The sequence below is a fragment of the Ovis canadensis genome, chromosome 14 (genome assembly GCF_042477335.2).
Source record: "Ovis canadensis isolate MfBH-ARS-UI-01 breed Bighorn chromosome 14, ARS-UI_OviCan_v2, whole genome shotgun sequence".
In the NCBI taxonomy this organism is placed as follows: Eukaryota; Metazoa; Chordata; class Mammalia; order Artiodactyla; family Bovidae; genus Ovis; species Ovis canadensis.
The window spans coordinates 38,062,272-38,077,162 of NC_091258.1; the positions used below are offsets into that span (position 1 = coordinate 38,062,272).

Genomic DNA, 14,891 nt, shown 5'->3' on the forward strand with positions numbered 1-14,891 from the left:
TTAAGACATATGTTCTTTACAAGAATCTAACTGCCACTAGAGGGCGCACAGACCCCAGCACTATTCTGACTGGGTAATACGTTTAAGATTCTTTTCAAAAGATAGGTCACTGACACATTGTTTTAAAAAATAAAATATATTAAAATATTTTAACATTTCATTTTAGGAGTGAATAAAGGATGGAAAATTAAAATTCAAAATCCATGTATTTTGTAGACTTGGCTCAACAACCTCTGTTGTTGAGGTTCATCATAGCTCATGGCCTTTGTTCATATGTAGGTGATGTCTGTAATTTGATTCTTATGCACAAATGCTTCATTTAGTTTATTTAGTGAGATTTTTGGAAGGTAGGATTATAAGAAGAGAGTAATCTGCACCCCCTCCAACAATGACTTTTTTCCTTCTTTTTTGTTTCTTAACCACTACTTTGAAATTTCATTTCTTAGAAATTTTGAAATTGTTTCTTACAGAATATTATGTTGCTTTTATTTATTTTATTTTTTTCATTATGTTTCTTTTAAACAAATGTCTGATTAATGCTTTGCATTTGTGTTTGAATTGTGTATATGTGGGTTATAGACAGACATGGATGCAGCTGAAAGAAAGAGATGGCTGGTCACTGTGAAGAGCAGAGAAGCCGAGAGAGGAGGTGGGGCAGTTGGCATAGCCCCTCCCACCCCAACCAAAAAGAGAAAAATGAAACCAGGCCTGTCAGGCAGTGGTTATCGCCACCACCCTGACCATTAGCAGCATGAAACAGCGCAACAAAGCACAACTATGCCTGCCCTTTGTTCAGGAACAGCAGTCGAAGATAATAGTTCTGTAGCTTTGTTTATAAACTGTGACACTAAAGCCTTTGGCTGTTGCCATTGAAGACCGGCTCAGGAAAAGGGAACCATGATGAAGATTTGTTTACTTGATATAATTATTCGCTGTGAAGGGTATGAACAAGGTCCATTAAAATCCTTCCCATCATTTCATGTCTGGCTCCCTTGCAATGGTCAGAAACAGGCATGTGATGACAAGCTGCCCTCTCCTGAATGGATCCCATGAGGGGCTAGGTTTACGTGCTCTGGCTTATTGAGGCCGTTATATTAGTAGGCAGGTGGCCGATGCGTCCTCTCCGCCCCACCACCTCCCCCAAATGTCAGTGTAGGTGTTTGGAGCAGCCTGAGTGCTGCCTCGGGACTGCCTGCCCTGGAGAAGCCAACAAGAGAACTGCTCCCGGAGCTGCTGGCTGTTGTCCATCCCAGTGCTCACAGGGTTGGGATGTGACGACAGATGTGGAGAATCGGACAAAGATCAGTCATATTTTATTTAAATATATGTCTCCAGTCTTATCTAGCCCCCGCCCCTGTTTTGGTTTTTTTGTCTTGTTTTAAGAATCGTAGCCTTATATCTGGGACTGTTTGAACAAAATATACTGAAACATTACAATTGTTGAAATACAAATAAGTGATCAATAAATCAATTAATCATGACAGTAAGTTTTCAAGAAAACTATCAGATAATGTTTTAAAATTTAGCATGAAACTTTTAGCTTAATTCTGTTTTGTATTATAGTTCCCCGAAGAGTTCCCAAAATAAGAAAAGTAAAAGCATGATTGATTCTGAAAAAAAGAAGAAACATGATTTTGAACACATATAAATACACCCACAGTGTTCTTGATGTGCAGGTACCTTGAATTCCATAGTACAGGCGGATCTAATGTATAGGATGATGCCAGTTCTTTCATCACAACTAAAGCTTTGATCTCCAGTGGTTAGTTAAGGGACTGTCTTCCTTGTTCCTCCTTGGCCCCCACATCCCAGCCGTGAGCTTCCCTCCTCTGTGAAGGGCCAGGCACTAGCCTAGAGATAGGCATGGAAGCCCACTCTGCAGCTGTCCCTTCTCCTCCCCAGCATCTCAGGTTGAGCAACGAAGACGGTAGCAGCAAAGAAGTCACCCTGGGCGTCTCCCTGTAATGTCACCAGCAGATCTGGATCTAAGCAGTCCTAATGCTGGAGCTACATGTTTTGAGCCTTGGGCCAAGCACTTGATTACATTATCTCCTTTAATTTTCATTTTACATCTGAGTAAACTACAGCTTAGAGAATCTGGGTGACTTGTCTAAAATCAAGTCACCCATGCAAGTAGTAAATCGGGGGAGCACAATGTAAAACTAGGTCTGTTGTGTTACTGTGAAGTTGTATTTTACAAACATTTCACCCTGTGCATGTAAAACCAGCCTTGTGGGTCAGTTCCCCTTCCCCCTACCTGTGTTAAATAAATGGTATATGCCATCTGGCCTGAAATAGGGGGCACACGTAGCATAACCCCAGAAGAAGTGTGTAAATAAATGGTTTTGCAGGTATCCCAGCCAGTGACAAGTGAAAAACACCCAAACAGAAGGATGGCTGATGGCTTTCTCAATATTAGGAAGAAATTGTAGACCAGAACAGTTACAGGCACTGTGACCGGCTGCATATCCAAAACTGTAGTATAATATTTTCAAGTTGAGGGCATTTGTTGAGGGTGAAGGTAAGCAGGGCAACAGATGTCCCTATGGTTGTTTTTTTCTTCTTCTTCTTCTTCCTGCAGTGTGCTTTTGATTCTTTAAAGGTTAATTTTGTTAATTTTGACCTAAGTTGTATCATTTCTCTGCTCCTTCCCAGGGCTTCCTAAAGAATGAAAAGGACAATGCCCTGCTGTCTGCCATCGAAGAGTCCCGGAAGAGGGTAAGAAATGCATAGATGCATGCTGTTGTGAGAGCAGCATGTGTGCTGGGGTGTATAGGTTCTAGAAGCTGGATTCTCTGTCCCAGGCCCAGCTCTCCTGGTAGTTCACCAGGGGGAGTTTTACAGTAACCATTTTTGAGGAAAATGCTATGCTTGTAACTCTGGTGTATATAGTGACTGCATCTGAAACACTGGGCTGGGCAGTTAACCATTAAGTTAATCTTGAAATGGGAGCACAAGACAATTCTTGGGTCTCACTGTTATAGTATAAATGGCATTTTGGTTTTTACTGAACCAGCAATTCAGAAGAGCAGTTATGATCCTTGATAATTTTCCCTGATTTATTTTCCTTTTGTCATAAAATCTGACTTTCTACAACACGTTTTAAATTAGCAATTTCTCCAAGCTCTTTTGAACAAACAAAAAACGTCTTGATGTTCTAGAGGATAGTACGTAAGTCAGCCAGAACAGCCGTGACATGGGCAGCAATATTTTGCAACAAGCATTCCCACAAGATCCTCAAAGATCATTTACTTTACTAACATGTGGGTTATCTTCAGTTGTTTGACAAGGATGAAAAGATCAAAACCTTTCCAAAACCTTCCATTATGGAGTAAGAGATTCTCAGGCCCCTGGGTCTTTTGGGGAAAAAGGAAGAAGAAGCTTAGTGATTATGTGGAGTTGGTTCTAAAGATGCAACTTTTCCCGGGAAGGAGGCTGGGGGTTTCACGTTAGTCTGAAAGCAGTCACTATATCTGCAAGGATGAGTAGGGGTGAAGGGACCTCTGTTCTGCTGTTTACTTATGTAGCCCATAGATCATGTGAAATTTGTGTATTATTTATATGGTTCAAAAAATAAGAGAGTAAAAAAAAAAATTGCTGCTTGGTATGCTTTATTGAATACTCCATACAGGTGGAAGTGTCTCATTAGGGCTGATGTGAGTGAGACAGGGCAGCACGGGGGCTTTCCAGCTCTAATTGATAAGAATATGTTTCAGAGACATTATTTGAATGACTGGTATGTTTAATTATCAGAGTAAAATTACCTAAAATTTAATTAATTATATTGTTGGCAATAGTACTTATTCCTAGAGATAGAGAGATTCACTTGATCCAGAATTGAAAAAAAAATTTTTTAAGGTTTTTTTCCTTTTTGTTCACACTTGGAATGAGTTACTCACCAACATTGATTTCTCCTGCTGTACAGGACCAATGAAATTAAATTAGGATTGTCGAATGCCACCGAGCCTTATTAATCCTTTTACCCTGCGGAATGTGTTTCTGAAATTGGCAGTCTCTGAACGTTGTGCCATACTGAGACTAAATGTGCAGCCAGCCAAAACATTTAAGTGACATACCACAGTGCAAAATGTGGGCATATGTGTTTGTGAGGGAGGTGTTCCGGTGTTGGGAGCCGGCCCTGAGGCGGGACCTTTCACCTGTCTGGACACCTGGAGGCTGCCACTGAGCAAGAATCATTTTCAAACAAAAGGTGAGCAGCTTCCTGGCATTTTGGTGGTAATTTCACATTTGAATAACTTGCCAATGTCCTGCTGAAATGCCAAGAAAACAAGCTACAAAACCACAAATGTGTCCTATCTTTTCCCATTTGGTGCATCCCAGCAAAAACAGAACAACATTATCAGAACATATGTAGAGTTTCTAAAAGCCAGCAACAGCTCAATAATAAGCGGGTGTGAAGTCAAAGCATATTGCCCTCTTCCCTTTATGAAAATGGGGTTCGAGTGCTCCCCACCTGTTCTTAATTCAGTTGCCCAGTTCTTTCCGTGCCTGCCTTTCTTAACTGTGTTTGAAGAGATCTATTTCCCCACATAACTTGAAAGATTCAAATCTAGTTTATAACAGTTTCTCCCTGCTTTGTCATTTTCTGTGGTTTGTCTTTCCTTTTAATTTGTAGATCTCTGCATACCCTTCCAGGTTATCCCTTTTCTCTTCCCTTGGGTTTCTTTCCTTCTTGTCTCTCACCTCGCTTCAGACCCTCCCTGTCCTCCTTCCTCTTAGTTCTTGGCTCTGTTGATTCTCTCTGATTAGCTCTCCTAGTTGACATTCTTCTTTGCACCTAATCCAGTGGTTCAGATGTGAGTCTACAGGGAATAGGCTAGAAGAGGGCAGATGGGCTGCTGATCATCCCTGATTAGCCCACAAATTGGATGTTCCATTATCTCTAATGTAATTAAGATAAGCTGGGGGTGGCATGGTCAAGAGAAGAGAATTTTAATGTTGGGCCATTTATTTTTATTTGAAGCTCCTTATCACACTAATAATGAATGGAATGACAGTGCTGTTTGTTCAGGTTGTGGGGCTGTTTCTAAATGAGTAGCCTGGCGTACCTCTCAGAGATACTCTGAGGACTGGAGCCCAGAAAGCTGCCAATTTTCAGAGTACTTCCTGTGTTCCTGAAGCAGTTCTTGGCACACAGGTGGGCAGCTTGATTAACAGGGGATGGTTGATTCCCACTGTTATGGCTCTGACCCTTACATGATGCCGGAAGTCTGCCCGTGCCATCCTCATCAACAGTATCTCTGAGACGGATTGTGTTCTCTTCAGTTGCCTTTACTGCTTAGCCATTCTTCACCAGCCGGAGGACTTACCCTTAAAAAAAAACTCACGTGATGCCCTGGTGTCTTGGGTCAGTGCCACAGCTTAGTCAGTGCTTCGCTTGCTTCACTTCCTGTTGCAGGTTTGGAAAGCTGTATGGTATGCCAGCTCTCCACCTCTATTCCAGCCCACCCTGGTCCACCTGCCACATAGCTCTGTTTTCCCTTACTCCAGCAGGTGCAAGGTTGAGGAGGTGGTTGACCACTAAACAGGAAGAGGTTTAGAAGAAATGTGGTTCAACACGTGCAGCATTTCTGGGTAGCTTCTAGGTACCCTAGCTCCTTCCCCTCCCCTTTCCCCCATCTTTCTGTCCAACATCCTTCTCTCTGTTCAAAAAGCATAGCTTTCAAAAAAAAAAAAAAAAGCATAGCTTTCGTGTTTAAGGTCCCTAATGTAGCAAGAGAAAATAATTTTTCTCTAGGTATTTTTTTTTCAATCCAGGCTAACTGGAATGGTCTTTTCTGCCTGACTCTCAGAAGAAAACCAAATGAAAGTCTATTTTTAAAGTTTTTGATTATCATTTCTTCTTCTGTCTTCAGAGTTCCTGTTAGGAATACACTGATAGATGGACCAAATCAAATTTGCAGGATGTGCCAACCCTCTTCCTAATCATTTTTGTGGCTGTCTGCTGTCTTTTCATGTTTTAATAAATATTGATCCATACGCAAACATCACATTTGTAAAAAGAGTATACAGTTTTTCTTAGAGTTTCCCAGAGCTCACATATATGGATATTATCAGTATATAAATTATCTTTGTTGCCAGAAATAAAGCAGGCATTACTGATACTCATGCCTTCAGTGCCGCCTAACTGGATGCCAATCTGATTGTAAATGAAATGGCTTTTTGAAAAGCAGGCTCAAGCTTATGGGAAACCTGGTTGCCAATTAAAGAATCATAGGCTAAGAATGGTTGTGATTCAGTATGTCTCTATAAGTTGCTTTAATCTCCCCCTCAGAGGGTTTTGTTTTAGTTTTCAAGAGGCTTTTTTGTCTCTTTTTGAGGGGGCGCGGGGGGGGTGTTGTTGCTGTTTGTTTTTCCCTTCCTTTCTCCCTCCCTCCTTTTCTGTTTTCCTTCTTTTTTTTTCCTGAGTACATTTGCTTTGGCAACGTGCAGTATCACTAGGAAATAGGAGTGAGGTTTGCCAGAGATTTCAGGAGTGACTTGGAGTAGACTGATGCAGACGCTTTAACCTCGGAGCCACCAGGGAAGCCCGAGTAGACTGATAGGAAACTTAATTGTAGACGGCTCTAGATTTTGTGTGTGTGTGTTTAACTGATTTGCTTCCTCCCGTGAAAATATTACTGTGTCTTTAAAAAAAAATAAGACACTGGGAAAATCTTTTGTTTCTGTCTCATCTTAGAGGCTCATTAAATCTTAAGATACCATTGACTTACAATCCATCATTATTTTATGTACTGCCCAGAAAAAGTACTTTAAAAAACAGTACTTCAGTTTAAACTTTTGACATGCTATCAATTGTAATATGTAGCCTGATTTCAGAGGGTTAAGGTTTTAAGAAGATACTTATCTTAATAAGCACATAAGAAAAAAATTAAGCATTACTATTCATTAAAGGAAATGCAGATCAAAACCAGGAGTTAGCACCTCACACCCATTAGCATGGCTACAGTCAAAAACCCCAGAGAGTGATATTGGAGAGGATGTAGAGAAATTGGAACTATTGTGCACTGTTGGTAGGAATGAAAAAGTATAGCCTCATTGAAAACATTGTACAGTTGCTCAAAAAATTAAACATAGGATGACCATGTGATCCAGCAATTTCATTTCTGGACAAGTATTCCAAAGAATTGAAAGCAGGAACTTGAAGAGAGATTTGTACACCCAGTTTCACAAAAGCATGATTCATATTAACCAAAAGTTGAAAGCAACTCATGTGTCCATGGACAGAGGCATGGATGAACAAAATGTGTATGTGTACAGTGGAGTATTATTCAGCCTTAGCACGGAAGGAGACTGCATGTGCTACAGCACAGATGAACCTGAGGACGTGATGCTAAGTGAAATAGCCAGGCACAGAAGACAAATACTGTATGATTGCACTTCTGTGAGTGCCCAGATGTGTCAGAATCCTAGAGACAGAAGTAGAATGGCGGTTGCCTGTGTCTGGGGAACGGTGGGAATGGAGGTATTGTTTAATGGGTGCAGAATTTCATTTTTGCACAATGAGGAGCATTCTGGAGATACATGGTGGTGATGTTTGCACAGCCATGTGAATGAACTTAATGCCATTGAACTGCATAGTTAAGTGGTTGAAATGGTAAGCTTTATGGTTAAGTACATTTTACCACAATTAACAAGCTGCTTTTCATGTGTTAGACTTGATGAAATAGGGCATGTTTGCAAACAGCTCTCAGTTCTTTAAGGATAATTTGAAATAGCTTGCCTTTTCTCTGATTATGGAAAGATGGCAGATCTAGAGGGTTTTGAATTTCTGTTGCACGTTAAGGGAAACTCTGTTCTTTGTTTTCTCACTCGGGTCCTCTCTCTCTTCTTCTCTCCCCCAGACCTTTGGTATGGCTGAGGAGTACCATCGAGAGTCAATGCTGGTCGAGTGGGAACAAGTGAAGCAGCGAATTCTTCACACCCTGCTGGCATCAGGAGAAGATGCCCTTGACTTTACTCAAGAAAGCGAGGTGAGTTGAGTCCAGAAAATAAACCATTATTAAAAATGTGAGGTCAGAAAATGCTTATCTGCTTGACCGCTGGCTGGCCTGGAACAGCTGGTCCCTGTCTTCCTCTGGAAGCCCTTTCTTCATCGCCTGTAGACGCCCACATTTGCCTGGATTCCTCCAGCATGGCTGGCTGCTTCTGCTCAACCTCTTGTGCTGAATTGTCCTCAAACTCCTGTCCCAGGGCTCTGTCCTTGACCTGTTCCTGATTCTTCATTAATCACTGCCCTGTTGATCTCTTCTGGGCTCATGTATTAAATACCTTCTATGTACTTGAAGACTCAGATTCACATCACCGCCCTGAATCCTCCCAGACTCATTTGTTCTGGTGGCCATCTTGGCTACTCAGGTGTCTCAGAGCCATCAAGCTTAACATGTTTAAAATTGAGTCATGGTAGCAACTGCCTACAACTCCCTCCCCACTTTTCTCACAGAGTTTATCGTCTTTATAAAAGGCAGCTCCAGTTTTTCACTTGCTGAGATCGTACACCTCAGATTCATTTTTATCCTACCCTCCTCTTACCTAGACTCTCAGACATGCTGACAAATCCACTTAACCCTCCTCTCAGAATATACCCAGAATTCAACCACCTTTTTAAAAACTTTATTTATTTTAATTGGAAGCTGATTACTTTACAATATTGTGGAGGTTTTTGCCATACATTAACATGAATCTGCCACAGGTATACATATGTCCCCCCTCCCATCCCAAATCCCCCTCCCCAACCACTTCTTACCACCTCTGCTGTTAGCATTTGGGGCCAAGTCAACCAGTATCTCTTGTTCAGATTATTGGACTGATCTGCTAACTGGTTTTTCCATTATCTGTTGCTGTGTAATCAATCACTCCAAACCATAGTAGCTGAAAACAAGTGTTTAGCTTAGCTGAGTGTTTCTGGTTTGGGATGTCCTGGCCCTGGTGGTCAGGACACTGGCTAAGGCTACACTCCTCGCAGGGCTCAGCTTGAAGAGGATCCAGGCCCAGGCTTGCTCATGTGCTTCCTGACAATCCCCAGGCCCTCTCTGGCTCTTGGCTAGGGGCGTGAGCTCCTCGCTGTGTGGGGCTCTTTTATGCTGCTCAGAGCATGGTAGTGTGCCTCTCCTGGGGCAAGAGGGAAGGATCCAAGAGAGAGTTCAAGGGCCCCTGAGACAGAAACTACAGTCTTTCCGTGACTTAATCTTGAAAGTTATGCTCTGTCACCTCTCTGATCAAAGTAAATTACTAAATTCAGCCTACACTCAAGGAGAGAGGATTAAACGAGAGCTTGGATCCCAGGACGTGGGGATTATTGGGAGCCATCTTAGAGTCTGTCAACCACACTGGTCTCCCTGCTTCTGCCCTTGTGCAGTCTTCTCAATAGCCAGAGCGATGCTGTTAAACACAGACTAGATCACGTCAGACCTCTTCTCAGGGTCCTCCAGTGACACTCGTCTCGTTTGGAGTGAAAGCCAGAGTCTTCGCCCTGACTTCCCAATCCTTCTCTGACCTGGTCTTGCTGCCTCTCCCAGCTCACGTTATTCTGCTCTCCCCATTGCTCTTGCTGCTTCTGCCTTAGATCATCTGGGCTTCCTGTTGCTTGTGTCTAAAAGGCTCTTCCCCCAAATCATTGCATGCCTGTCCTCCTCACTTCCTTCAAATATTACCCAGTGCCATCTCGGTGAGGCCTTCCAGGACCTTTACATCTGAAATCCGAACCAAGCTCTCCCCATTCAACCCTCCCTATATCCCCTTTTCTTGCTATATTTTTCTTTTTAGCACTTCCTCACTTTAAACCACTTAAAATCACTGTGTGTGTATGATGTCTTTATATTGCTTATTGTCTGTTTCTCCCAGAAGAATTTAAGCTCCAGGAAGGTAAGGATTTTTATTTACTGTACTTACTCATATCACCAGTGCCTAGATGAGTGCCTGGAACATATTCGATGCTCCAAAAATATTTGGTGAATAAATCATTTGGCCTTAGCTAACTTTATGCTAACCAGAGTATTAGGGATGTGTGATTTTAGAGTGGGTATGTTACATAGGGTTTATCTCTTACTTATCCTGGCCATCTTTCCTGAGAGGGATTTTGAGGCTGCATCTTGGGATCAGCAGGAAAGTATGTCTTGCTTGATTAGTGATATCTAGCCTTGGCCAGTGGGAACTGTGACCATACATTCACCACACTAATGATGGGGAGAGAATGACTTTGGGGTTCTAACCCTAGCTTCACCACTGACTAGTTCTGATATGGCATCCAAGTTATTACTTAAATATTCAAGTTATTTAACCCCGCAGACATTTAGTGTCTTCATTAGTAAAATGGGATTATTGGGAAGATTAATGATAATGTAAAGCCCCTCTCCCATAATGACTATCCTTTACTATTGTTTAAAAGTTAAGTAATTTCAGGGCACTTCCGTGGTGGTTCAGTAGCTAAGATTTCGCCTTTCAGTGAAAGGGGTGCTGGTTCAATCCCTGGTTCCAGAGCTAAGATTCCATGTGTTTCAAGGCCAAAAAAGCCATTAAATAAAAAAAAGCAGTACTGTAACAAATTCACTAAAAGACTTTAAAAATGGTCCACATTAAAAAAAAAATCTCAAAAAGTAGTTTCAGACAATTTGGATGTGCAAGTTAAAATTTATGTCAAGAAATTATTAAAATTTGTAAAAATTATAGCATTAGACATTTCAAGTAATATTACCAGTGCTTCCTCCAAAGTTGTTTTGACTAGCTGATGTTCTTTTCTCATAAGAGATTGGACACCTAAGGCTCAGTGAGACTTGTGCTATGCTAGGTGAGACCGGGGACTGTTGACATGTGGACCATCGTTCTGTTGAAGTCTGGGTCAAAGGTGGGTAGCTTGGCAGTGTCATGCCTGCATGATAACGTTACACATCCTGTGTCTACAGATTTGCTCCTGGTTTAAAACCAAGTTTTTCTATTAAATTAGCCCCCAAATAAATAGATGCTAAAGTCATTTATCTTAGGAGATTACTCATTAAGGACCTTACTCCACATTTCTTAGACTCAAAGACTTCAGAGAAGAGCAGAGTCTTGGAGGGGAGAAAAAGAGTTAATGTAGAAAATCCTTGGGCAGCCTGATGTTTCTCAGTTTCTTATAAGTCTATGCAGAGAAGTAGAACAGCTCATGGTTTTTATAAACTTCATTTTTTAAAACTGTGTTAATAGGTTGTGGTCTGTATTGGGATTTGGAAGTAATTATAAGCTGCTAATGAGATATTCTTTCTTGATTGCTCTTGTCTTAAAAATAGACTAGTCTATTTAGTAGACACTTCTTCCTTGACCTCGAGTCCTCGCTCTTGAAAGGGAGGACTCCCTCTTATTGATACTTCTGCTCTTCTCTATGGTGACACCTAGCAGAGTAGATAGCTTTGCTGAAAAAGCTGGCAAATAATGCAGATGGTTCTCTCTTCAGGTTATCCAGGGAATTGCCATTTCTGGAATCCTCATAGGTTTTATTGTTTGTTGCTGTTTTGAGCTTTTCCCCTGAAGTATGACATACATACAGAAAAAAATGCACACATTCTAAGTATATAGCTCAGTGAGTTACCAAAAATGAAACACACCCAGGTGAAGAGACCACACTGCCATCCCCCTAGCATCCCCGCCCCCTCACCACAACCACCAAGAGAAACACTGTCCTGGCTTCTAATGCCATGGATTAATTCTGCCTGTTTTTAAACTCTGTGTAAGTGGAGTCATGCTGTATGCGCCCTTGTGTCTGGCTGCTTTTGCTTAACTTTCTGTGTATCTTTACATGTAGCTGAAGGCTATTCATTCTCATGGCCAGATAGTATGACTGCAGTACTTACCCATTCTGATGTGGATGCACATTTGAATAGTTTACAGTTCTTAGCTTTTATAACGAGTGCTAGTGAGAGCATTCTTGTACCTGTCTTCCGGTGAATATACATTTGCACATCCGTTGGGCACACGTGAGAGGGCAGTTGCTGGCACACGGGGTACACGTGTGTTCTGCCTCAGGAGATGCTGCCCAGCAGTTTTCCAAAATGGTGTCTCACGGTCCCCTCCCACCAGCACTGTGAGAATTCTTTGTTCCTTATCTTTGCCATACTTGGTATTTTTTGTCTTTTTCAGTTCAACCATTCTGGTGGATGTGTGGAAAAACCATGTGTTTTTCTCATATAATTTTCTTCCAGAAGATGGAAAGGTGGTATTAGCTCCACTTGGGCAGGCACTTTCTTTACCCTCTCTGTAGGAAACCACAGAGACAGGCTTTGGAATTCAGCAGGTCTGAGTTCCCGGGCCTCTCCTGGGAACCACATTGTTCTCATCCTCATTGTAAAAGGCCTCTTTTAAAGAATGGTTGAAAGGAACATAGAACATGTGTAAGGTACCTGGCCCAGAGCCGGCATAGAGTGCATGCTTAGCACATCCCAGCGTGTTTATGGTGGTGGTTGGTATTTGGTAAGCTACCCAGGTGGGGCTAGTGGTAAAGAACCCACCTGCCACTGCAGGAGACTAAGAGACGTGGGTTCAGTCCCTGGGTTGGGAAGATCCCCTGGAGAAGGGCATGGCAACCCACTCCAGTATTCTTGCCTGGAGAATCCCATGGACAGAGGAGCCTGTTGGACCACAGACCATGGAGTTGCAAAGAGTCGGACATGACTGAAGCGACTTAGCACACATCCATGCACACGTTGTTAAGTTTATTTTTATTATTCTGAGATGGATCTGTCCCTTTTTAATTGTCCCTTGATTTATGAAGTGTTTCTGGGAATGAAAAATATCTCATCATGTCAGTTCAGTCGCTCAGTTGTGTCCGACTCTTTGTGACCCCATGAATTGAAGCACGCCAGTCTCCCTGTCCATCACCAACTCCCGGAGTTCATTCAGACTCATGTCCATCGAGTCAGTGATGCCATCCAGCCATCTCATCCTCTGTCTTCCCCTTTTCCTGCCCCCAATAAGTAGAGGAAATAATTAAAGTATGACTTGCCATCTAAACCATTCTTTTCTGGGTACTTTATTTTGAAGAATAAGATTATTGGAATCTAGAGAGTCATTAGCTAGGAAAGAGGCTTCTAGTCATTTGGAGCTGACCTTACATTGAAGGAAAATGTCCAAATTTGGCTAATGTAATATGAAGAGAGACTTGAGGCTTTTTTTAATTTTTTAAACAAAAATGAACTAGGAGATGGTGATTCCTGAAACATTTTTCCCTCAAGCCTTCTGATAACAGAAGAGCAGCAACACATTGTAATATCTGTTCCTGGCAAGTTTTAATAAGGAAAATGATGCTTCAATAGAAAAATTCAATTTGGGAAATTAATTTCCTTAGGATATCATTGAAAAAAAGATACAATTTTTAAAGGAAGTAGGAATTGAAAGGTTGTTAATAATGTTCCAAGTTTTGGTCTGAATCAAAATGAGAGGCTTTAAAGCAAGAAAGAGACCCCCAGCTAAGAGCCCCCATGCCCCAGACCTTCTGTCTGGCCTGTGGGGAAGAACACCCCCAGTCTGTGCTGCTTGCATGACAGCAGGGAGCAGCGCTGAGAATCCTTGATATGCCTCGGCCAACATTAAAACAGTATTTAAAAGTCAGTTTTTATCCAGCCTCAGTGTGTCATGGCTCTGTCGGTGTTAAACATAGTCAGTGGTCAGTGCTTCGTTGTATTATGTGGGAAATGACTCGGCTTCTCAAGCAGGAGCCTTGATAAAGAAGCTGTTGTAGCTTAATCATTACAGATAGTGAACGGTATATGTTGAATGTAGTCTCTAATTTTGATAACTGACTTAATACCATATTTCATCAGCTCCCAGCTACACATCTTTTCTATATTTTAGCATCTCTGAAATCAAGATATATCTTAAATCAATGGTATAGTTTAACTGTCAGCATTTTTCTTTCTTGGTGGTACATAAACATGATGTCTCAGATGGTTAGATTTGGTGGAATACAGCAAAAATATTGACTGACAAGGTTTGAATTTAAAAACCCCAGACTAGATGATTCCAAGCTGTATTTTATGGCTCCCTGGTAGTTTCCAAAAGGGCTGGTTTTGTTCCACATACTGGAATTTGAATAGAATTTCAAGTATGGAAAGTGCTGCACTGCTCTTTCAAAAAGAAGTTTAAAGAACCAACTCATTTTAATATCAAGCCATATCACACGTGATATGATATGATTAGAACGCTTCTTGCACAGCGTTCTAATGGTTGAACGCGCTTTAAAAATTCAGCCGCTGTCCTCCACCCCAGACCCAAACATAGCCTCTGACATCCTGTCCTTTCAGTTCCCTCTTACGTCTTTATGTGCACATTTATACATATATGTCCATCCAGTCAATTTATTTGGCCTTCCCTAGTAGCTCAGATGGTAAAGCATCCGCCTGCAATGCAAGAGACCTTGGTTCAATCCCTGGGTGGGGAAGATCCCCTGGAGAAGGAAATGGCAACCCACTCTGGTATTCTTGCCCAGAGAATTCTGTGGACAGAGGAGCCTGGTGGGTCACGGTCCATGGAGTCGCAAAGAGTCGGACATGACTGACAAAACACACAATCAGTTTTTTATCTTTTCCACAGATGGCAGGATTTTATATAATAGATGCTACAGCTTAGCATTATGTTTTGTTTTTTTAACTTATTTTGGAGCTTTTTCTTGGTTAGTATGTGTAGGTGCCTGTCATTTTAGTGGCTGTAATAAATTTCATTGTATAAATGACCCAAGTATTCCTCCCATTTTATCCATGAAGAGCTATGCCCTAGAGAGGTTTGCTGTCATTACCCAAAGTCACACAGTTGGGTTACATTTAGAACCTGGGTTTTCTGGTCCCCAGTTGGTGTTTTTTCCCTAGTCGTACTGAGCTTCTATGTACAGAGTGTATAGCCAACTA

The 14,891-nt window shown here is 41.7% G+C and overlaps 1 protein-coding gene across 1 annotated transcript in view; it reads left to right on the top strand.

Moving 5' to 3' along the window:
- The window catches only part of NUP93 (nucleoporin 93), a 103,245-nt gene that overhangs the window by 63,579 nt on the left and 24,775 nt on the right, over positions 1 to 14,891 (top strand). Inside the window, exons 4-5 of the mRNA XM_069549893.1 lie at positions 2,656 to 2,718; positions 7,866 to 7,994. Coding sequence (XP_069405994.1) covers positions 2,656 to 2,718; positions 7,866 to 7,994 — 192 coding nt within the window. The remainder of the gene's footprint in view (positions 1 to 2,655; positions 2,719 to 7,865; positions 7,995 to 14,891) is intronic.